The following is a 21,012-nucleotide window of genomic DNA, read 5'->3' on the forward strand; positions in this document are numbered from 1 at the left end:
GCGAGGTCGGTGGCGGCACGCAGCTCATTTAAGAGCCCCGGATCAACTCCACCCTCGTGCATGTCCCTGAGGATCCTGGCCTGGTAGACCTGGAGGATCGCCATGGCATGCAAAGAGGCAGCAGCCTGCCCCGCAGCTCTGTGCGATTTCGCCACCAAGGTTGATGTGAATCGACAGGCTTTGGAGGGGTGCTTAGGATCGCCTCGCCAGGTCGAAGCGCTCTGAGGACACAGTTGCATCGCAACAGAACTTTCAACCTGGGGGACCCCAGTGTACCCTTTGGCCGTGGCCCCATCAAGGATGGAGAAGGCGGAGGAGACTGCAGACCGGTCACGGGAAGACAACGGGGACTTCCAGGACCGGGCAATCTCCTCATGCAGCTCGGGAAAGAAAGGTATTGAGGGCGGGGACTGACGTGAGTCAGCGCGGGCTCCCAAAAACCAATCATCAAGCCGCGAGCGTTCGGGACGGGGCGGAGGGTTCCACTCTATCCCTAGACTCGCGGCTGCCCGAGACAGCATGGCTGTCAGCTCTGGGTCCGACTCGGGCAATGCTGGCGCGCCCGAAGGCGGCAGCACAGCCGAGTCATCATCCTCAGAGGACTCGAGCCCACCTTGTGATGCGGTGACCGACATCGCATCATCCTCTGGAGTGCCAAACGAAATGCGCGGGGGAGCCGGAGCTGGCCCCGCGATTTCAGCCTGAACGCTCACGGGTTGCGGAACGCTAGAGGGGGGTGTGGCCCGAGGCATGAGCGTCGGGGCTTTGTTCCACACCGTAACCCTCAGGTCACCCTGACCACCAGCCGAAGTACCGGCCACGGGGGGCACGGTAGATCGGTGTGTGGTTGAGGGGACTCTCACTTCATTACGAAGATCCTTGAGTCTCGACCGCAGAACCGCGATGGTCATGTTCCCGCAGTGGGAACATGACTCATCCACGAACGCTACTTGAGCATGCTGAACGCCCAAGCATACCAAGCAGAGATCGTGCCCATCAGAGGAAGTCAACGACCGGCCACACCCAGAAGTACACAGCGAGACATCCTGAAAAGGACGTGCCACGTGTAAGCTCTTTTGGGAGAGGAAAGCTTCGCAGAGACGCCGAAGCGCCCAGGGACCACACACCAGCTGTCAGACGGACCACTGCGCAGATCAGCAGGCAGGCAGTATGCGATCACTGGAACGCGCCGTAGATCCAACGCCTCTGGAAAGCTGCTCGTCTCGAAGGCTTGACAAAGACTCAGTTGTAGGCTTGAAGGAGTGAAGAGGTACTCTTGGCTCCAAAGCAGAAACATAATGCGATGTTGCCAGCGTACTTCCTTATATACCCACGCGGTGGGGCGGAGTTACGCATGCAAATTCCGCATGCCCATGGCATTGGCACGCCATTGGGCGCTGTTAAACACCTCGAAGGTAATTGGCTTCTAGGCGAAACCCCCATTCGTTAGTCACTAACGTACGTCGTAGTGACTGAACAAAAGGGAACTGTACACACCCACAATTTTTAAATCAGTAGTTTTATATTTATAATTTTTAATTTATTTCATTCCCAATGCTTCTTTTTCCCCTCATTAAAGCTATTACAAACACAGTCTTGTATCTTTGGCTTTTTGTCAGATTTTCAAATAGTTTTTGATTCAAATCAAACTTTGCAGTGTTTGGTTCACGGCTTGTAACTTTCAAAAAAGACGTTTTTAAAAATACCTCCGTACCAAGTGGATGGACATCGTTGCGCTCTATAAGTATAAGACAAGACATTTACAGATGTTTTGCATAGAAAAAAACATGAAACCTTTGCAGTTGAGAAGGAAGTTGTTAGCATCTGGACTGAATGATCCACTGACGTAGCCACAGCTGGATTCACAGGAAAGACATTGGCGGTTGAAGGTCCCTGTGGTGTTGGCACTAAAACACAACACACGTCATCAGTGCAGTGCTTACAAATACTTGGCTGTGTCACACGGCATTTGTCATACCTGTAGAGGTGACGCCGTCTTGCATCGTCTTCTGTACTCAGAAAGTATCTGCAACGACATTGTTGACACAGATATCTATTCTTAATATGTTACAAAAGCAGATAATGGTATATTGCTTTATTTTAATTTGACATTTTAAGCTTAGTTTGACTGAAAATATGGACATGATTTTTATGCTGCTGATCACATGCTTACACGAGTTTGGTCTCCTCGTTGTATGCTAAAATCTGCGTCACGTCCCAGTCTCCTGACGTCAGGGACTGTAGCGTGTCTGCGCTGCTGTTGGGCTGAAAGAGACGACAACAAGAAGTCACTTCTTATATTTAATGTGCTGTTAAACCTTTATAAGTAGGGTGGTAGTTTATCAGTGACAGCTCACCTGGGAAGTGGACATTGATATGTGGAAAAACTTCCCTCTACCCCCCTGTGGAACGGCTCGGGTGAAGAACAACCTGAAACCGTCTCTGGAGAACAGCGGGGGTTCATTCTGTAGAGAGATTCACGTCTTCCCATCAGCGAACATTTGAGCAGCACCCCACACATCCCACACGCCATACACGTCTGCGCTCTGAGACACTGCGTGATGCGTGACTCACCTGTCTGTGAAGCCAGCTGTCACTTTCATCTTCATGTTTCTGAAAACACACCGGAAGATTATTGTTTTTTTTCCCTCAGTGTGTCTCCCATTGTGCGACAAAGTCCTTTATATAGAACCAAAGCACTTGCCTAATCTTTTCTTTGCTTTAACTGACATGCATTTGGATGTAACAATAGGCGCTGTTACACATACAGACTTTTCCGGAAAATGAAAGGTCACTGCTTAATTCACATCCTACCATTTGTGTAATTTTATAGTCTTAATGACTATTATTATAAACATGAAAACAGTGATAATTAAGATTTTTTGCTATTGTATATCAGAAGGTACCTTGGTGCAGATTCCTGTGGTGGCTTCACATAAGGTCAGGATGGAGTTATTCTGCGCTCGGTTCAGCCAGTTTACTGCTAGTTTGGTGCTGGTCGCCCACTTCACCATGGTGATGTAGTACTCTTTCCTGCATAGAGATGCTAATTAAAACACTCATTTTTAAAGTGTCAAATGTGTGTCTGTGTACAGTTTTTGTGGGTAAATGTGTTTGTTTAAAAAAAAAAAAGACAAACTTTTTTGTTCATTGGCTTATTTCCACAATTCTCCAAAGAGAATTTCTAAATAAAGCCAGTAATGCAGTCCATTAGTCTGACTCTAGCCTTTTTACAAGGTTTGCTAAATAGATGCATTACCTTTCAATCAAAAAATTGAGGTCATTATTTTATTGTTTTATAGAGAAAAAAACAACTTTTATTCTGCAATGATACATTAAATTGAAAGCTGACAGTTTAATTTTCTAGTCTTTAACCCCTAGAGGTCGAAGATCACACCGTCACAACCGCCTCAATTTTTTTCTTATCAGTGCCAAATAACTCTTCGATTTTTATCATTCAGGAAAGTGTAATACATCATTATAATCTGTTAAGTATCTACTTTTATTTGTATATACTCACAATAAAAACTAAATGTTGTGCTTTTTGCAAAATAAAGAAAACAAACATGATGCCGAGTCCGATCTGATACTCTTCAGAAAATGTAACTTAGTGAATACTTGTCACACAAACATGAGATATATGTCTAAAGAAACGTTGAAATGCCAGGTTAAATAATGTCAATCAAATCGAAAAAGAAATATTCTATGTTTATGTAATCTGTTTGAAAAGAGAGAGATGTCAATTGTTCGCCAGTCTCCCATGGTGTGCGCATTCTTTTGAAAGTCAAATACTGACGCGATCCATGCGAACAGAGTCAACGCCGAATCAACTCGAATAAACACAAAGTTTAGAGCATGTGCTTTACATCGTTTTGAGACGCGGTGAGGAATAATCCTGGAATAATTTACCTCAGAAGAAAAGCTGTTTATTTCTAAGTGCAACGGATCCAGCAAATGATTGTGAGGTACGGTTATTCTGTTAGTGTCTGTGGATATTAAACCGGAAAAAGACGTTTAAATAAAAAGACGTTTAAAGTTTAAATATGAATCCTGCATGTGTCTGTAAGACGTATTAAATTGCAGATTAACATTTATAGGCTCTATAATATAAATACGCTTTTTTTTTTATTAAAAACGTATTTGGTTACATTTTGATGTTTAAATATTGTAGGCTTATGTTATTTTTTTATTTCATCTATGTTGATTATGAAAAGTGCACAGCATGAGTAAGAAAGGACACATCATAAGATGCACAATATGTCGGGAGACATGAAGTGGGTCATACATGATTTTGACCACTTCATTAAGTTTTGTTTTGTAGAAAGCCTTTCTTTAAAGAGAATTTCATATGTATAAATTGTATCTTAATTTTAATCAATGTTTCATCAGCCAATTGCCTGGATTTAATAAATGAGAAGCATATATAACAGACAATAGCCTATAATATGCACCGGCGCGATCATGCATTGCGAAATTATATTTGAGTATTGTGTGTATCGTATAGTTTACAAAATCAAATGATTCAGAAATGATTTTTGCCATTGAATTGACTGGGGAAAAAAGTGTCCCAATCAACCTGAATTCACCCTATACTCTTTTTAAATCCCAAATATTTTATTTATAACATTCATCATTACCAATTATTCAGTTATTTATATTTACTGAATACTGAATTGTGTTCAATGTCACAATATTACTGTTTTTTAGCATGAGACTTCTTTCAAAAACATTAAAAATAGTAATGACTCATCTTTTGATAATTTAAAATAGGCATATAGTAGGCCTTTGTAATGTGTCTTTGGTTCTCACTTTATATTGTTAACTATATTCTAAATAAACTACAAAAAATATATTTATTTTGTAATTCTTGTAAAGAGTTCCCCTTAGTCATATACATGACTCAAAGGATAATTAATTATGCAGCTCATTATGAAGGTCTTTTGTTCTCTCATTATTCATCATTATTCATGATCGTTCACGCCTCTTCGCATACAGGCTTTGTAAAGAAAAAGTGTGTTACAAAATTTAAATCAATATATTGCTTTATGTGAATGAGTAGGCACACATCCGATTCTCACATCCGTTTGAAGCAAAAACTCTAGGCAACAACACCCATTAGTCAAAAGTCTTGTGGACACATATCTACAACAACGTGCCAACAATGCGCCTGAACACACCTTGTTTTCAGACCAGCACCATAGGCGAACAGATATGAGCGAGTGCATTTGCTATTTACATGAAAATGATAACTGTGTCAGGCTGAAACTAGCAAAAAACACATGCAACATTTGAAACACATTTGAATATATTCAAATATATTCAAATAGAAAAAAAGTTATTTTAAATGTCCACAATATTACTTTTTTACTGTATTTTAGATCAAATAAAGTAAAATAAAATATATGACACTTTATGGTTGTCAAATGTTACACCAGCTGTTTAACAGTCATGAATGGCTCAGAAAAGAAGTTACTAAATATGCATCTTGTTGTGTGGTCACTGGCATATCTTCACCTGATTCTGGGGTCCTCTGGTTTTCTCATCCTCACTGTGTGTAAAGGGCCGTTCAGACTCACCACTGACAAATAGATATCAGGGTTCTCCTCCCCGGCCTACAGAGTCATCACATTAAGTCATCATTCATGACAAACACCACAAAATATTAAAAAAAACTTTCAGTTCAATTGGTAAAGCAGGACGTAGGCAACGGCAAGTTAATTGGTTCATTTCTCAAGATCGGCTATACATTGAATGCACTTGTAATAATGTGTTTGGACAAAACTGGCAAATTAATAAATGTAAATCAGATACTGTATGTTATGTAAAATGAGAAACATGCAGATGAACAATTTTGGCTTGCCATAACTATTATGAAACCTGAGTTATGACACTTATAGGTTCTTAAAGTGTTAGTTAACCCAAAATAGAAAAGTCTGTCATCATTTGTAATGCAGCCTGGAATCATTATCACACCATGTTCGTTCATCTGGCCAGAGGAGAACTGGATCCCCGACTGAGCCTGGTTTCTTCCAAGGTTTGTTCTCCATTTCTGTCAGAGATGGAGTCTAGGTTTCTTTGCCACTGTTGCCTTTGGATTGCTCAATTGGGGACACTTAATATATTCAGCAATATTTTTGACTGCACTTATACTATTGGATTAGAACAAAACTGAACTGAATTGAGCTGGACATTGACACAACTGTTTTCTTCAGAGCTGCTATATAGCTGATTCAACTTCATAATTGATGATTTTTGCAACAACACCACTGTTTTTCTCAAAATTCAGAACCAGTGTATCGATGTAAACATTTGTATGACCATTTTGATGAGTTCTATGTATGTGGATTAATCAGTTTTTATGTCTGAATAAAACCCTAAACTAAATCTGTTCATCATATAAAATGATCACATCTCAGAAGACTTGGACTAACTGGCTTGATTCATATGGATTACTTTTACCATCTCTTTATGAACTTGTAAAGATATGAGGGCGAGTAAATGACGACAGAATTTAGATTTTTTTTAGGTGAACTATCCCTTTAAATGTCACAATTAGGACACCAATCAGATCCCATTTTAAGGTCACAGTGACATTGGAAAATACAGTGAGCAACACACAATCATTCCTTGGTTTAACCATAAAAAGAACGTGCAGAGATTTACTTTAGGGTAGCGGTATTCCTGTCCGCTGGGATACAGTGCGCTTGTGAACATGGGTATCTCCATCTTGGGCACCAGAGTGTCATTGATGGTGGCATATGCCAGTCTGAGACCATCTGGTGACCACCAGTGAGCAATATGATTCTGGAAGATCTCCTCTGCAAGCACAAGCAAATGAACACATAAGTGTATTAAACACAAAATTGAAGCTTTATGAAGCATTGTACTATGAAACAAGTGACGCATGTCCTGAAAAGCTCTGTTGCATAGTGACCGTATCTCTGTCAGATCCATAGCCGCTATTATGCTTTAGAGGATTCAATTTCCTTTCAAGCAAACATGGACAGAGGGAACTCTGCAAAATACATAACTGCAACATGTGCAAAAACAGCCTGCGTGATTTATCACATCCAATTGCCTTTAGGCTCCTGCCTCGGGAGTCTCATCCATCACTCTATAAAGCTGACAGCCCGTGAGCTGGAGGAGGAACAGCACGGCCGTCAGGCTATAGAGAATGTAAAATATGACTGCCTGTAACACTGCAAACTGGACCCCTAAAGCTCATTAAGCCATTATGTAACCAGACTAGAAAAGAAGAACACTGATGTGGCCAATGAAATTTTTTTATGCAGCAATAATTGGCCTTATTCAAGATATTTAAAAATTCTAATTTAAAAAAACAAATTCTTATACAAACTGTGGCATTAAAAACAACAATCTACATTTAAAAGCCATTTAAATAGAAATTAACGAATAAGCCTAGATGCCCACAGACATTTTGTATAATAAACTATCTGAACTGAAATGATCCACATGAGCACCTGTGCTCATGCCATTAACCTTTTGCACCATGGAATAATTCATCCAATAATGAAAATATTGTCAGCGGATTCAAATTCAAGTTACAAAAGGTTTTCTGTGAAACACTAAAATAAGAAATTAGTTAAATTTGTTTACAGGCATTGTTATATTAGTATTATTTATATACTATTATAGTATTCACTAATATTTTGAATGAGATTATATTTTTAGTTGTTTATTTTAATTAAAATTTTAACCATTTTGTTATGTGCTTGTGTCATTTTTAGTCATTTTCTAATGTATATTTAACTTCAATTTATTTTTATTTCAGCTTCAGTTGTAGTCAGTAGTTAGTAGTTTAACTTATTTTATTAAAACATTTTTAAGATTAAGTTTTTCATCTATTATTTACGTCTAATATTTAATATTTCAGCTTTATTTCAATTACCAAAAACAGTTTTAGTTAACAATAACGACACTGTTTTCCATACAACTAAAGCAAATACCATCAAAACACCATGCAATAGTTCATGTGAATCATATATTCAAATTCCCTTTTGTTATATAGAAAGGAGCAGCTTGAACATTCTTCAAAATATCTTAATTTATGCCCCAATGATGAACACAGTAAAAGATGACAGAATTTACATTTTTGAGTGAACTAGCCCTTAAAGTTCTCTCTGTGAAGCAAATCTTGTTCCGTCTGTTCTGATAAAATGCTATCTGTCATGAAATGTGAAACCACAGGATGGCAGCAGAGATCTTTACACGGCAGAGAATAAACAGAAGTTGTACTATAGCATGTGACTAAGTGATGTTCCTAAACATAATTTAGGGAGGAGTGAAATCGTCTAATCTTTCAATTAACTGCCAGAGCATATAAGTAGCCACTCATCTTTCTCCGGTGTCAAGCTGTTATGACATTCCTTCACCTCTTGCTACCAGACTCATCTTCTAAGCATTAGTAGTCCCACTGGGGGTGTATATTTAAGCTCGAGTTGAAGCTGCTTCCTCGAGCCCCTCCACTGCGGACAGCCAGCCAAATAAGTTTAACCTTAATAGCTTAAAGATTATATATGGGCAAACAAACTCGTGAAGTATAGTCTCAGACAGAGATATTAATTTAGGATAAAACAAATTACTGGGCAGCATGTGTCACAAACAAACCCGCAGCCAATGTGCCCCCGAACAGCAGGAATTACAGAAATACAGAACTGAGAATGCCAAGGGGAAAAAAAAAACATTAACTGATAAATATTTATATAATCTGCATAAGCTAATGTATGATTAAGGTTATATAATATTGGTCTGTATGCCTCTAATGCTTTGAAAACTTATTTCACAAAGTGTCTTTGGCTGCACAAACTACATAAAAATAACTGCATCAAGTTTATTACCCCCAACAAGCTTAAAATAACATTCTTATTACAAGCCACAAATGAAGGGAAATGAAAGCGGTAAATCATATGTGGAGTCTGGGCAAAGCCAAGTGAAGTGTTGTGTGTGTTTCTGGAGAGAGGACATGAGGAGGATATCACTCACACCTGAGGGAGTGAGAGAGACAGAGAGACACATGTGAATGACTCTTGGTGCTACAGATGCACCGCAGTTTCAAACTGCTTGATGGATTTTAGTGGCAGTACCAAAAGTCAGCAACACACACCCTGATGAAGAGGTCTGACATGATAAATGAGATGCTGCTGACCTGCTTTAACTCAATTTGTAAGTACAGACCATCACACACAAACACACACACATCTGGTTTACTATCTTTGTGGGGACCCTCCATAGCCATAATGGTTTATACAAATTGTGTATTCTATCCCCTTACACTAACCCAACCCGTAAACCTACCCATCCCACAAGACTTTCTGCATTTTTAGATTTTCAAAAAAACTCATTCTGTGTGTCCCCATGAGTCAGTGTGCATTCAGATTGAAGTCCCCAAGGGGATAGAAAAACATGAACACACATAAACACACACATGGAATTTTTAAATATGAAATCTAATGTGAAACATGAAATCCAAACGGTCCCTATCTACTTCTAAATATATGTGACCCGTTCTGGCAAAAAGAGTCGGAATGCCCACAGGATAATTTCGAGCTTCAGGCAAAACAAGTGAAAAATGTCGATTTTGAGGTTTTCACAAAAATTAGTTCATTAAGCCCTCATCTAGCGATCCCAATGCTCCAAATAGTAATTAAACATCTAAAAGTATTTTTATGTGTACGTTTTCGGAGAGGAGTACCTTTCCTCCATCATTTTGAAGGGTTTTTAATAGAGAATTATTGAAAATAACAATTTAAAAAAAAAAATCTCACTGCGACTCATTTTGCCAGCACAGGTCACATACTGTATGTTCCTGGGGCCGGTTGCATAAACTGCTAAGACTAGTCATACAAGTTTAGTCATCAAAAAATGTTTTTCTTTAATACTGTTCATAACTGTTTCAAGTAAGTAACATAAAAAAGTAGATTGGTCTAATTTGATACTAAAAAGTAAGACTGATTGCCCCTTGACTCACTGCTAGTTGCTCATATTAGTACTTAAGACAGTCTTAACATAAGGGCTATGTTTATGCAACTGGCCCCTGGTCTTATATTGTGAATAATTCCTCAGTGTAAGTGATTCAAAAGAATGTAATTACTTGGTCCGCCTCTAAAATGATTTTCCTTTCGATTTATTTCACCAAGGTCACATCAGTTTTGACCAACAGTGTTTAAGTTGGAGCAGTACTTCACAATTAACTGCACGTTCCAATTAATTCCAGATGGATGAAATATCTAGACAATTGCCTGGAATACACATCACATTATTGAAGTAAAAATGTATAAGTAAAAAGCCTTCTGTCTGGTGTTTTTTTTTTTCTCATCATGCTGTACTCCCACAGTGCAAATCAAGAGCCAGGGTTATGTGTGTTTGTGTGTGTACTTGAGTGTAAGTAAACAATTAGTCACAAGTCTAAATAAACATAATTCAAACATAGTATTTCAGCACAAAATGCTATATTAATCATGAATAATAAAATCTTGGAACTTGTGGGAGATTACACTTGAACACTATTGCACAATGGATTATAAAAAGGTTTAATATTGATATTACATGCGAGAGCTGTTTATACACAAACAGAACTAATAATATCTACGGACTGGAATTTGTTCAGTTTAATATGTTGTATGTTTGAGCTTTTGAGTTTTGATTAAAGGGTTAGTTCACCCAAAAATGAAAATTCTGTCATTAATTACTTACCCTCATGTCGTTCGACACCTGTAAGACCTCCGTTCATCTTCGGAACAGAAATGAAGATATTTTAGTTGAAATCTGATGGCTCTGAAAGGCCTCCATTGGCACAATGGCACTTTACACTTTCAAGACCCATAAAAGGTACTAAAGACGTCGTTACAAAGTCCATCTCACTACAGTGGTTCTAAAATAACTTTATGAATCGGCGAGAATAGTTTTTGTGCGCAAAAAAGCTGATTCGACTCGCTGATTCATAATGCTTCGAAGCTTCATGATGCCTTGTTTTGAAATCGTCATCACTATGTAAGTCGTTATTTAGGGTTTTTTTGCGCACAAAAACTATTCTCGCCGATTCATAAAGTTATTTTAGAACCACTGTAGTGAGATGGACTTTGTAATGACGTCTTTAGTACCTTTTAAGGGTCTGTGTAAAGTGCCATTGTGCCAATGGAGGCCTTTCAGAGCCATCAGATTTCAACTAAAATATCTTCATTTCTGTTCCGAAGATGAACGGAGGTCTTACGGGTGTCGAACGACATGAGGGTAAGTAATTAATGACAGAATTTTCATTTTTGGGTGAACTAACCCTTTAAGATCAAATTAAATCAGGCTGACTGTATGTCATTTTAATTTACTGTGGAATGTCATATTTAGCTGCTTTTTAAACCCTCTTGACTAAGGTATTGAAAGATTTTTATGAACATCTACTGCTGTTCACAATCTGCAGTTCAAACAATTTACAATAACTATTCTTCATTGCAATGATGTTTAGTGCAACAACAGGTTCAGGGTCCAGAATTAAGACCAAGAAACAATCTTGAAACAAACCAGATGAACTTCACATTTACTATACATGCTCAATAAATAAATAAAAAAAATATTACTATTAATAGTAATAATAACTATTATAGTCATTAATAAAATAACAAACAAGATATCCAGTTCAAAACATATTGTTTATATAATACTGCATGTTACAATATTATATAGTGATTATTATTATTATAATAATTATTATATCAATGCACCTTGGTGTAAATTTTGTTACTATTTCGTCTTGTGGAAAATATTTCAATATCTGTTATGTCCATTTCTTCAGAGATGAACAGTTTGATGATCCTAAACTTATGAGCAAAGCTGTATTTCCCTTTCGTTCAGTCACTACGACGTACGTTAGTGACTAACGAATGGGGGTTTCGCTTAGAAGCCAATCATCTTCATCGTATTCAACAGCGCCCAATGGCAGTGCCAATGCCATGGGCATGCGGAATTTGCATGCGTAACTCCGCCCCACCTCGTGGGTATATAAGGAAGTACGCTGCGAACATCGCATTATGTTTCTGCTTTGGAGCCAAGAGGATCTCTTCACTCCTACAAGCCTGATCTGAGTCATCGACAGCTTTCGAGACGAGCAGCTTTCCAGAGGCGTTGGTGTTACGGCGCGTTCCAGTGATCATCATACTGCCTGCCTGCTGATCTGCGCAGTGGTCCGCTAGACAGCTGGTGTGTGGTCCCTGGGCGCTTCGGCGTTCTCTGCGAAGCTTCCTCTCATAAAAGAGCTTACACGTGACGCGTCCTTTTCAGGATGTCTCGTCCGTGTACTTCTGGGTGTGGTCGGTTGCTTTCCTCTTCTGATGGGCACGAACACTGTCTGATATGTTTGGGCTTTCAGCATGCTCAGACAGCGTTCGCGGATGAGTCATGTTCTCACTGCGGGAACATGACCATCGCAATGTTGCGGTCAAGACTCCATGACCTTCGTACTGAAGTGAGAGTCCCCTCTACCACACCCCGATCTACTGAGTCCCAGAGGCCCAGTACTTCGGCTGGTGGTCAGGGTGACTTGACGGTTACGGTGTGGAACAAAGCCCCGACGCTCATGCCTCGGGCCACACCCCCGTCTTGCACATTGCAACCCGCGAGTGTTCAGATGCAGATCGCGGGGCCGGCTCCGGCCCCCCCGCGCATCTCATTTGGCGCTCCAGAGGAGGATGCGATGTCGATCACCGCATCACAAGGTGGGCTCGAGTCCTCTGGAGATGATGACTCGGCTGTGCTGCCGCCCTCGGGCGTGCCAGCATTGCCCGAGTCAGATCCAGAGCTGACAGCCATGTTGTCTCGGGCAGCCGCGAGTTTAGGGATCGAGTGGAACCCTCCACCCTGTCCCGAACGCTCAAGGCTCGATGATTGGTTTTTGGGGGCTCGCGCTGACACCCGTCAGTCCTTGCCCTCAATACCTTTCTTTCCCGAGCTGCATGAGGAACTCACGCGGTCCTGGAAGTCCCCGTTGTCTTCCCGTGACCGTTCACTGACTTCCTCCGCCTTCTCCGTCCTCGATGGGGCGGCAGCTAAAGGGTACACTGGGGTCCCTCCAGTTGAACGTTCTGTTGCGATGCAACTGTGTCCTCAGAGCGCTTCAACCTGGCGTGGTGATCCTAAGCACCCCTCCAAAGCCTGTCGATTCACATCAACCTTGGTGTCGAAATCGCACAGAGCCGCGGGGCAGGCTGCCGCTTCGCTGCATGCCATGGCGATCCTTCAGGTCTACCAGGCCAGGATCCTCAAGGACATGCACGAGGGTGGAGTTGATCCGGGGCTCTTAAATGAGCTGCGTGCCGCCACCGACCTCGCTCTCCGGGCGACGAAGGTGACCGCACGCTCCCTGGGTCAAGTGATGTCCACAAATGTGGTCCTGGAGCGTCACCTGTGGCTGAACCTGGCCGATATGCGGGACACCGAGCGAACCCGGTTCCTCGATGCCCCCATATCCCAGGCCGGCCTCTTCGGCGGGGCGGTTGAGGACTTCGCCCAACAGTTCTCAATCGCCCAGAAGCAGACTGAGGCTATTAAGCACGTACTGCCCCGGCGGCCAGCTGCTGCCTCCACCCCGCCGCCGGCGCAGTCAACTCAGTCTGCTCCACGCCGAGGACGCCCTCCTAAGGCTCCCGCCCCTCCCACCCGGTCCAAGCAGCAGCCTTCACCCGGGCCGGGTCGCGGAGGAAGCCGTAGGAAGGCGTCCAAGTCCCCTCAGGCCGCCCCGCGCCCCGCTAAACGCCAGGCCAAGCGGCGCTCCTGAGACGGACGGCTCAGGGATGGGAAATTCTTTCGAGGAGATGGTAGCAGGACCACTCCTTCCCCCGGTGGAGGGCCGGGGGAGAATCCTTTGTTCAGCTGCTGGCCCCCGGGTCAGCAGCACCCTATGTTGGTCAAAGAAAGAATTAACACTCCCATCCCTGAGCCCACAGAGTCCGGTGATGACGGTGCGCGCCACCCACGGGTCCCGCCACTCGCATCCCACTCTGTCGCCAGCCTCCTGGCAGAGCAGACCCCAGTGGAACGCTGGTCCTTCCCTGGTCTCCTCTGTCAGGACGCAGCTGTCAACCGTGCCCCCGCACCGGGACGCCCCACAGCCTCCCATGTCCGGGCCGGTGACGCTGCATCGCTGCAAGCCCACACCGGGTACGTCTGTACACCGTATGACCCCGCTGGTGCAGTTTCTGGATGTCTGGCTTCAGCTTCCAGGGCTGTCCCGCTGGGTCGAGCGGACCGTCAGGCGCGGCTATGCGATTCAGTTCGCACGGGTTCCTCCCTGCTTCCAGGGAGTCCGTTCCACCATGATCGGGGCCAACGCCCCCGTCATGCGAGCGGAGATTGCCACCCTACTGGCGAAGGGTGCGATCGAACCTGTCCCTCCAGCCGAGATGAATTGCGGGTTTTACAGCCCGTACTTCATTGTACCCAAAAAGACCGGTGGGCTACGGCCAATCCTGGACCTGCGCATCCTGAACCGTTACCTTCACCGGTTTCCGTTCAAGATGTTGACAGCGAAACGCCTTTTCGAATGCGTTCGTCCACACGATTGGTTTGCAGCGATCGACCTGAAGGACGCCTACTTCCATGTCTCCATTTTGCCTCGACACAGACCGTTCCTACGGTTTGCTTTCGAGGGGCGGGCATATCAGTACGCAGTTCTACCATTCGGGCTATCTCTGTCCCCTCGCGTCTTTACGAAGATTGCCGAGGCAGCCCTTGCGCCCCTTCGGCAGCACGGGGTCCGCATCCTGAACTACCTCGACGACTGGCTCATACTGGGTCCCTCTCGAGAGCAGGTTTGCGGACACAGAGATCTGGTGCTCCATCACCTAGCCCGTCTGGGCCTTCGGGTCAACTGGGAGAAGAGCAAACTTTGCCCCGCGCAGAGGATCTCTTTTCTCGGTATGGATATCGACTCGGTCGCCATGTGCGCGCAGCTTTCGAGCGAGCGCGCGCAGTCTCTGCTGACTGCCCTTCGACAAGTCGAGGGCCAGAGTGCGGTTCCACTGAAACATTTTCAGAGGCTCCTGGGGCATATGGCATCTGCAGCCGCGGTAACGCCGCTCGGATTGCTTCATATGAGACCGCTTCAGCACTGGCTACGCGATCGAGTCCCGAGATGGGCATGGCGGTCTGGCACGCTCCGGGTACTAGTGACTCGGGCCTGCTTACAGACACTCACCCCGTGGTCGAACCTCAAGTTTCTACGGACCGGAGTGTCCTTAGTACGAGCTTCCAGGCATGTTGTTGTGACAACAGATGCATCATCCACGGGCTGGGGTGCCATGTGCAATGGACAAGCAGCCGCGGGCTCCTGGACAGGACCCCAGCGCCTTCTGCATGTCAATTGCCTCGAGTTACTGGCTGTACGGTTCGCCCTGCACCGCTTCCGAGCGTTGCTGAAGGGTCAACATGTGCTAGTCAGGACAGACAACACGGCCGTAGTAGCGTACATCAACCACCAGGGCGGTCTACGCTCCCACCGTATGTCTCAACTCGCCCGCCATCTCGTTTTGTGGAGTCAGAAGCGCCTGAGGTCCCTTCGTGCTGTTGTAGCGTCTTAGGGTCACATATATTATTAAATTAAATTTAGCTCATAGGGAATAATGAGTATTAATATTTAGGGATTTATGATTAATCATAACGGGTTATAATTGAATCACAAATCTCCAAAATCACCCAAAAGGGGAATACCTAACAGGTATTTATGCAATATATATATATATATGGTTGACAACAATTTATTGCAATCAACTCTGGATATATATCTATATTAAACAATCACAGAATAGCCTCTACGGAAGTGATTAGAATTCCTCTACTCCGTTCGGTTTAACGAACGAGCAGTACAATACTTCTCAACTTGGTCTTCGACCCATTTTCGAAAAGCTTATCCCTCTGGCCACAAAGGATAAACCTTCCGAGTTATGGTATTAATTAAAGCATTCAATGATACTTATAAGAGCTCGTAGCTTAGATCTGACATTAAAGGGACTCATGTTTTGTGAGCAACAACAATGACAATTAAAACGTGGATACAATGGTTTTAATAGTGATAGCTACTATGATTACATACGACTACATAAAGGATACATGTATATACAAAATAGGGAAAGTAATGAAAGAGAAGAAATGGAATAGAAATAGAGGGAAGAGAGAGGAGGAGAACAGGAAGGTGAGAAGGGAATGGTCCAGTCAGACATCTCCCAACCAAAACCGCGAGAGCCAGCAACGAACAATTATCACCATAATAGGGGTACAATCTTAAACGCATCTAAATTTCGATAGAATTGATACTTGCATGGTTTCTTTGTGTTGTGTAAAGGATGCGTGCGTTGCGTTTCTCAGAGTGTTCATGCGCTGAAGCTCTCCCTCCGTTCGGTCCTTCCGGGGTCGGTCCGCGGGAGATTTAACGGCGTGTAGGAGCGGTTGTCTTGGAAGGGAAGGCATCTCGTTCGCGCTAAGAAGATTCGTGCAGTGATGTGCGCGCTCGGATGGAGCGCGCCGGTGTTGCGTCATCTTCAAAGGGGCGATCAGCTTGGCCAGGCGGGCTCGGGCCGAAGCCCCGCGAGCCGCGCTGGCGTGATGGAAGGGAAGTTTTGTCTTGTCCGAGTCCTTGCAAGTTTTTTACTGAGCACCGAGGTGCTTGAGTAACTGTACTTTAAAGTCCACTAACCTCCGCCCACCTCCACTGAGATGACCAATCGTAGATGTGGATTGGAGGCGGGAAAGTTCCTTTGTTTGGACTTTTATCACTCACTGGAATGTTAATGCTGGAAACCACAACAAGTGAGGTTTTGCTCCAAAAGGGGTAAGCATATTAACGGTACATGTCATAATCATACTTTTTACATAATTGGCTAAGGCAGAGAAAGAGGAATCAATAGACCCCAAACATGCTCGTTTAAATGCATGAAAGACAGTGTATCTCTTTTACAGAGCCATCTTGAGCATTTAAGATTAACATCACACAAATACATAAATATATACTTTGTGGTCAACATACATACAACAAAAGGGGTCATCACATATATTTCTGGGATGGTTCAGTTAAAATAGTTCAAGCCACATGGCACAGGCTGTCTGTGTGTGTGGAGGTCAGTTCTCGGCCCCTCTGCACCAGGAAGGTGTGAGCTAGGGGCCCGGGGTGTGTGTGTGTGTGTGATAGGGATCTTTTTGAAGTTCCCCCCCCAGAGCAATTGTCGTAGGCCTGGCCATTCTCTGGTGGGTCGTCAGCCTGGCATTGAGGGCCATTCACCCCAGACTTATGGGTGCCGGGATCTGATCTCCCTGCAGAGCTGGGTAGCGAAAGGCATCCCTGCTGTTTCGTCTCACTTTGATCCCAAGAGAGAGAAACAGAGAGAGAGAGACAGAGAGACTCCAGACGCTACAGCTCCCCCTTTGCCATGTGACGACGTCCGGTTGACCTCGTCGGATGGCAGTTGTCGTTTTGATCGGATGGTAGTCGAGTGGGATCATGATGGTCGGATGGCGGGTGGATCATGGCGGTCGAGTGGTAGGTGGTTCATGGTGGTCGAGTGGCAGGTGGTTTCTACTTGTTCTCAGCCTTTGGTTCCTCAGGCTGAGAGTCCATCTCGATGAGATTTGGCATTGTCTCTGTCTTGGTACCTCTCTTCCGTGGGTTTTGTTTGGAATCCTAGGGGGAAAGAGGCCGTGTTCTTGGTCACAGACTCTCGCCTCTCGTGGACCCGCTTGACTAGGGTGAAAGCCAGGCCCAATGTTAGGGTGTGGCCTAAAGCTGTAGCGAGATACAGCACTGTGTAGGCTGTGGTCTGTGCCTGGCCAACAGGGGAGTTGGTCAGGATGAGCAGCCGGGACAGTTCTTGGAGGGCCGCGTCGATGGGAGTGATGTCAAGTGGCTAGGACCCCCCTTTCTCAATCTTTAGTTCCAGTTCTGGATCTAGAGTGAAGTTGTGATTTTTGAAGAAGGATGGGGTTTCCAGCTCTGACCAGTACTCTTCACTTGGGCGGAGGTACAATGCCAGATCATCGAGGTGGAGGATGGCACCCTTTGGTACTTGAATCCACATACTCTGGTTGTTTGTGTCCCCTGGAGTGATGGTCTCTCCACAGCAGATAAGGCAAGCAGTAGCCACGTTCAGGTCTCTGAGCCGGTGCGGCAGGTGTCAAGGCAGCAGGTGCCCTGATGGTGTGTCACCTGTCATCCTGAAGTCCGTTCGTGTGGCCCAGGTTTCTGCTTGTGGTCTCAGGAAGTGGTTAGCGGTCTGTGTGAGCTTGCCTGAGCTGTGTGGGCAAGGAGTTTGAAGCTTGTCCTTTGCAGTAATCATCTGGTGAGTCCTGTTCAGGGGCTATTTTGTTGGTGTCAGCAGCTCCTGAGATGGTAGTGTCCAGCTGTCCTTGTGCGGCCTCCGCTTGACACCTGTGTGTAGGGTTTGGCGGAGGGCGTTGTCATCGACGGCTGTGGGACATCCTGTGATGTTGGTTGGGTGTGCTGTCTTCCGTGGCTTCGCCCAGCAGCTTGTCTGGTACTGGGTGTTGCCATAGTGACAGTTCTGCATGGGTCCTGTGCTTGGTCTGTCCAGCTGCTCTCCTGGTTCAACAGCTGTCTGAGCCATTTCAAGTCTTTGTTTCTGGTTTGAGCCTCAGTCTCCAGATGTTTGCTGAGGCTCTGAGCATGTGTTTGCTCCCTCTGGTCTCTTTGACCTGCTGCGCAAGGTCGTTTTACCCGCTGTTTATCAGTTCAGTGGTTTAACCCACTAGACCACCCTCTCCGCCTGAGTTTCGATGACCCGGATGTGAGGCATGGCCTCGGCGGGGTGTTGGGTGCCGCTTCTCCTGGGCTGCAAACTGCAGGTTCCTTCAGTGTTGCACTGGAGGAGTGGTTCGCTACGGCAGAGGTAGTGACTGTCTTGGTCAAAGTACACATGCACAGGCTTGGGGCCAGGTACAGCTGTGTGTTGCTGTCGTGGTAGGCCACCACATCTGGGGTGTGCATCTTGATCTGGGTATTACCTCGCCAATGCCCAACTTTGACAATGACCTTGAGTTTGTAGGTGTTGTTTGTCAATGTACTGGTGAGCGGTGTAGGATCTGATAAAGCTAGAGTCTCTTGTTTGATACAGCAGGTGCGGCGGCAGGGTCACCTGCCACCCAGTCATAAGTTCAAAGGTAGACGCACGAGTTGATTCATGCGGGGTGGTTCTGATGTCCATGAGCATCAACAGAAGTTTCACATCCCAGTCTTTCTGGTTGGCAGTCACATACTTTCTCAGCATGCTGACCCCAGTTCGATTGGTTCGTTCGACTTGGTGTCGTTGGGTGCTGGAAGACATTCCACTCACTTGTAGAATTGGTATACCATCCTTGTTGTCCCTCATCGATCTGGATAGGGCTCCTGTCCAGTCTGTTTGGAGGTTTGACCATGGGACTGTGACTCCTCTGCGTTGCAGTGGCTCTGGGGTTTGGGTTTGCCGGATAGAATTGTCACCAAACCAGACACTTCTCTGCCATACTCTGACATGACTTTGCTGCATGCCAGGCCAATGTGCCACTTGTTTCTGTGTCTTGTGGCTCAGGTACCGTGGTGTCCGGCACATGGTGCGTTGTGGACATATGTTCAGCGTTACCCCCCTTTTGACACTGTGGCATCACAAGCTTTAGCGCTGTGAGGGCATCAGAGGCATACCACAGAATGTTGACTTTCGTACGCAGCATGTGTTTGCCGTCATGTGGTCGTCTGAGGCGTTTGGTAGCCGTGAAGTCAGACGTCGTGATAGGGTGGTTGGAGGGGTCTGAGAGGTGGTTACTCATAGTTCGTATGGCAGTGCCAGAGGTTTGCATGTCGGATGTGTCATTGATGGAAATTGTGGAGCCAGCGTAAGCGGCTGTAATTTTGGAGTCGTCGCAAGAATAGTTTGTTTGCTGCGGGTTAGCGCAGCCCCATCAAGGGTGGTTGCATGGGTGGGAGGTGACCATAGGTTGTTGTGAAGTGTGCCAGTCTTGGCCAGGGAATCAGTTCGGTCATCCAAGTCTTTGTCAAGGCCGGGTTGCCTTGAGTGTCCTGTCACCTTTTTCCAGTAGATGGTCATGTTGTATGTGCTTGTGATTTCATCGCACGCTTGGAACAGGTGTTGGCGTTTGACTGCTTTCTTGAGGCCATTTTGTGTCCAACCTGGAAGGTGGCATGTGAAACGGTGTCTGACATAGTTGGAGTGCAAATACATAGTTCTCTGTTGTTGTGGGCCGATGCGATTTGTCGGGTTATTAGAATGGCTGCCACCTCAGTATATTGTGATGACTGAGGGCCCCACTTGAAGTGCTGTGGAGGGCAAGGCTGTTTTCGGCCATAGTACGCCCGCACCTGTTTTTAGGATGCCCTCTTGGTTGCAAGAGCATCCACCGACGTAGGTGGTGGGCAGTCCTTGACATGCATTCTTTTCGAAATACCTGTGACAGGTCTGTTGTTGAGGTTCCTCTGTGTCCATCGTCACCGCTGGTGTGTCATCAGGACATTTTTGGCAGGCAGCTGAGTCATTTCCCAGTGCAGATCTGTGAGTCTGGGCATAACGTGCCTCAACATTGCAGCCCTGAAGGGTCATCAACCATGTGAATTGGTAACGACGCCATCTCGGATGCGTTGGCTGTTGAAGACGTTACAGGCTGTTGGAATGTCTCTGTAATAACCTTTTGTGCTCCGATGTAGTCGGAGAATCGCAGGAAGGCCCATATGGTGTAAGGTAGAGTCTTTGCTCTCTGGTGTAAGAAATGTCTTGCTTGCCTGTACAACTGTTCTTTTGTCTTGGTCATGTTTTGGTATGGACCAGCACTAAAGCAGTGTTTGGAGAATCCAGCTTTCAAGTGGAACTCCTGTTGTGTGTCAGGGTGAGCGAGACATGGAGCTATGCACAGATGTCGTTTCAGTTCATTCATGGAATTTGCTTGAGCTTTTGTCCAGATGAATGGGCAGTCCTTCTTCAGAAGGGCGTTGTGCTCTTCGTGAGAACATCATCC

General features: G+C 44.9%; 1 protein-coding gene across 2 annotated transcripts in view; it reads right to left on the reverse strand.

Moving 5' to 3' along the window:
* Window positions 1-21,012, reverse strand: part of dpp6b (dipeptidyl-peptidase 6b) — a 174,686-nt gene that overhangs the window by 20,883 nt on the left and 132,791 nt on the right. For both annotated transcript variants that reach the window (XM_079818580.1, XM_079818581.1), the window contains exons 9-16: window positions 6,664-6,818; window positions 5,515-5,612; window positions 2,907-3,033; window positions 2,575-2,613; window positions 2,358-2,465; window positions 2,174-2,265; window positions 1,979-2,026; window positions 1,795-1,907 (exon numbers count right to left, since the gene is read on the reverse strand). In XM_079818580.1, the coding sequence (XP_079674706.1) occupies window positions 1,795-1,907; window positions 1,979-2,026; window positions 2,174-2,265; window positions 2,358-2,465; window positions 2,575-2,613; window positions 2,907-3,033; window positions 5,515-5,612; window positions 6,664-6,818 (780 nt within the window). The remainder of the gene's footprint in view (window positions 1-1,794; window positions 1,908-1,978; window positions 2,027-2,173; window positions 2,266-2,357; window positions 2,466-2,574; window positions 2,614-2,906; window positions 3,034-5,514; window positions 5,613-6,663; window positions 6,819-21,012) is intronic.

This window comes from Gobio gobio (assembly GCF_949357685.1).
Source record: "Gobio gobio genome assembly, chromosome: 6".
NCBI lineage: Eukaryota > Metazoa > Chordata > Actinopteri > Cypriniformes > Gobionidae > Gobio > Gobio gobio.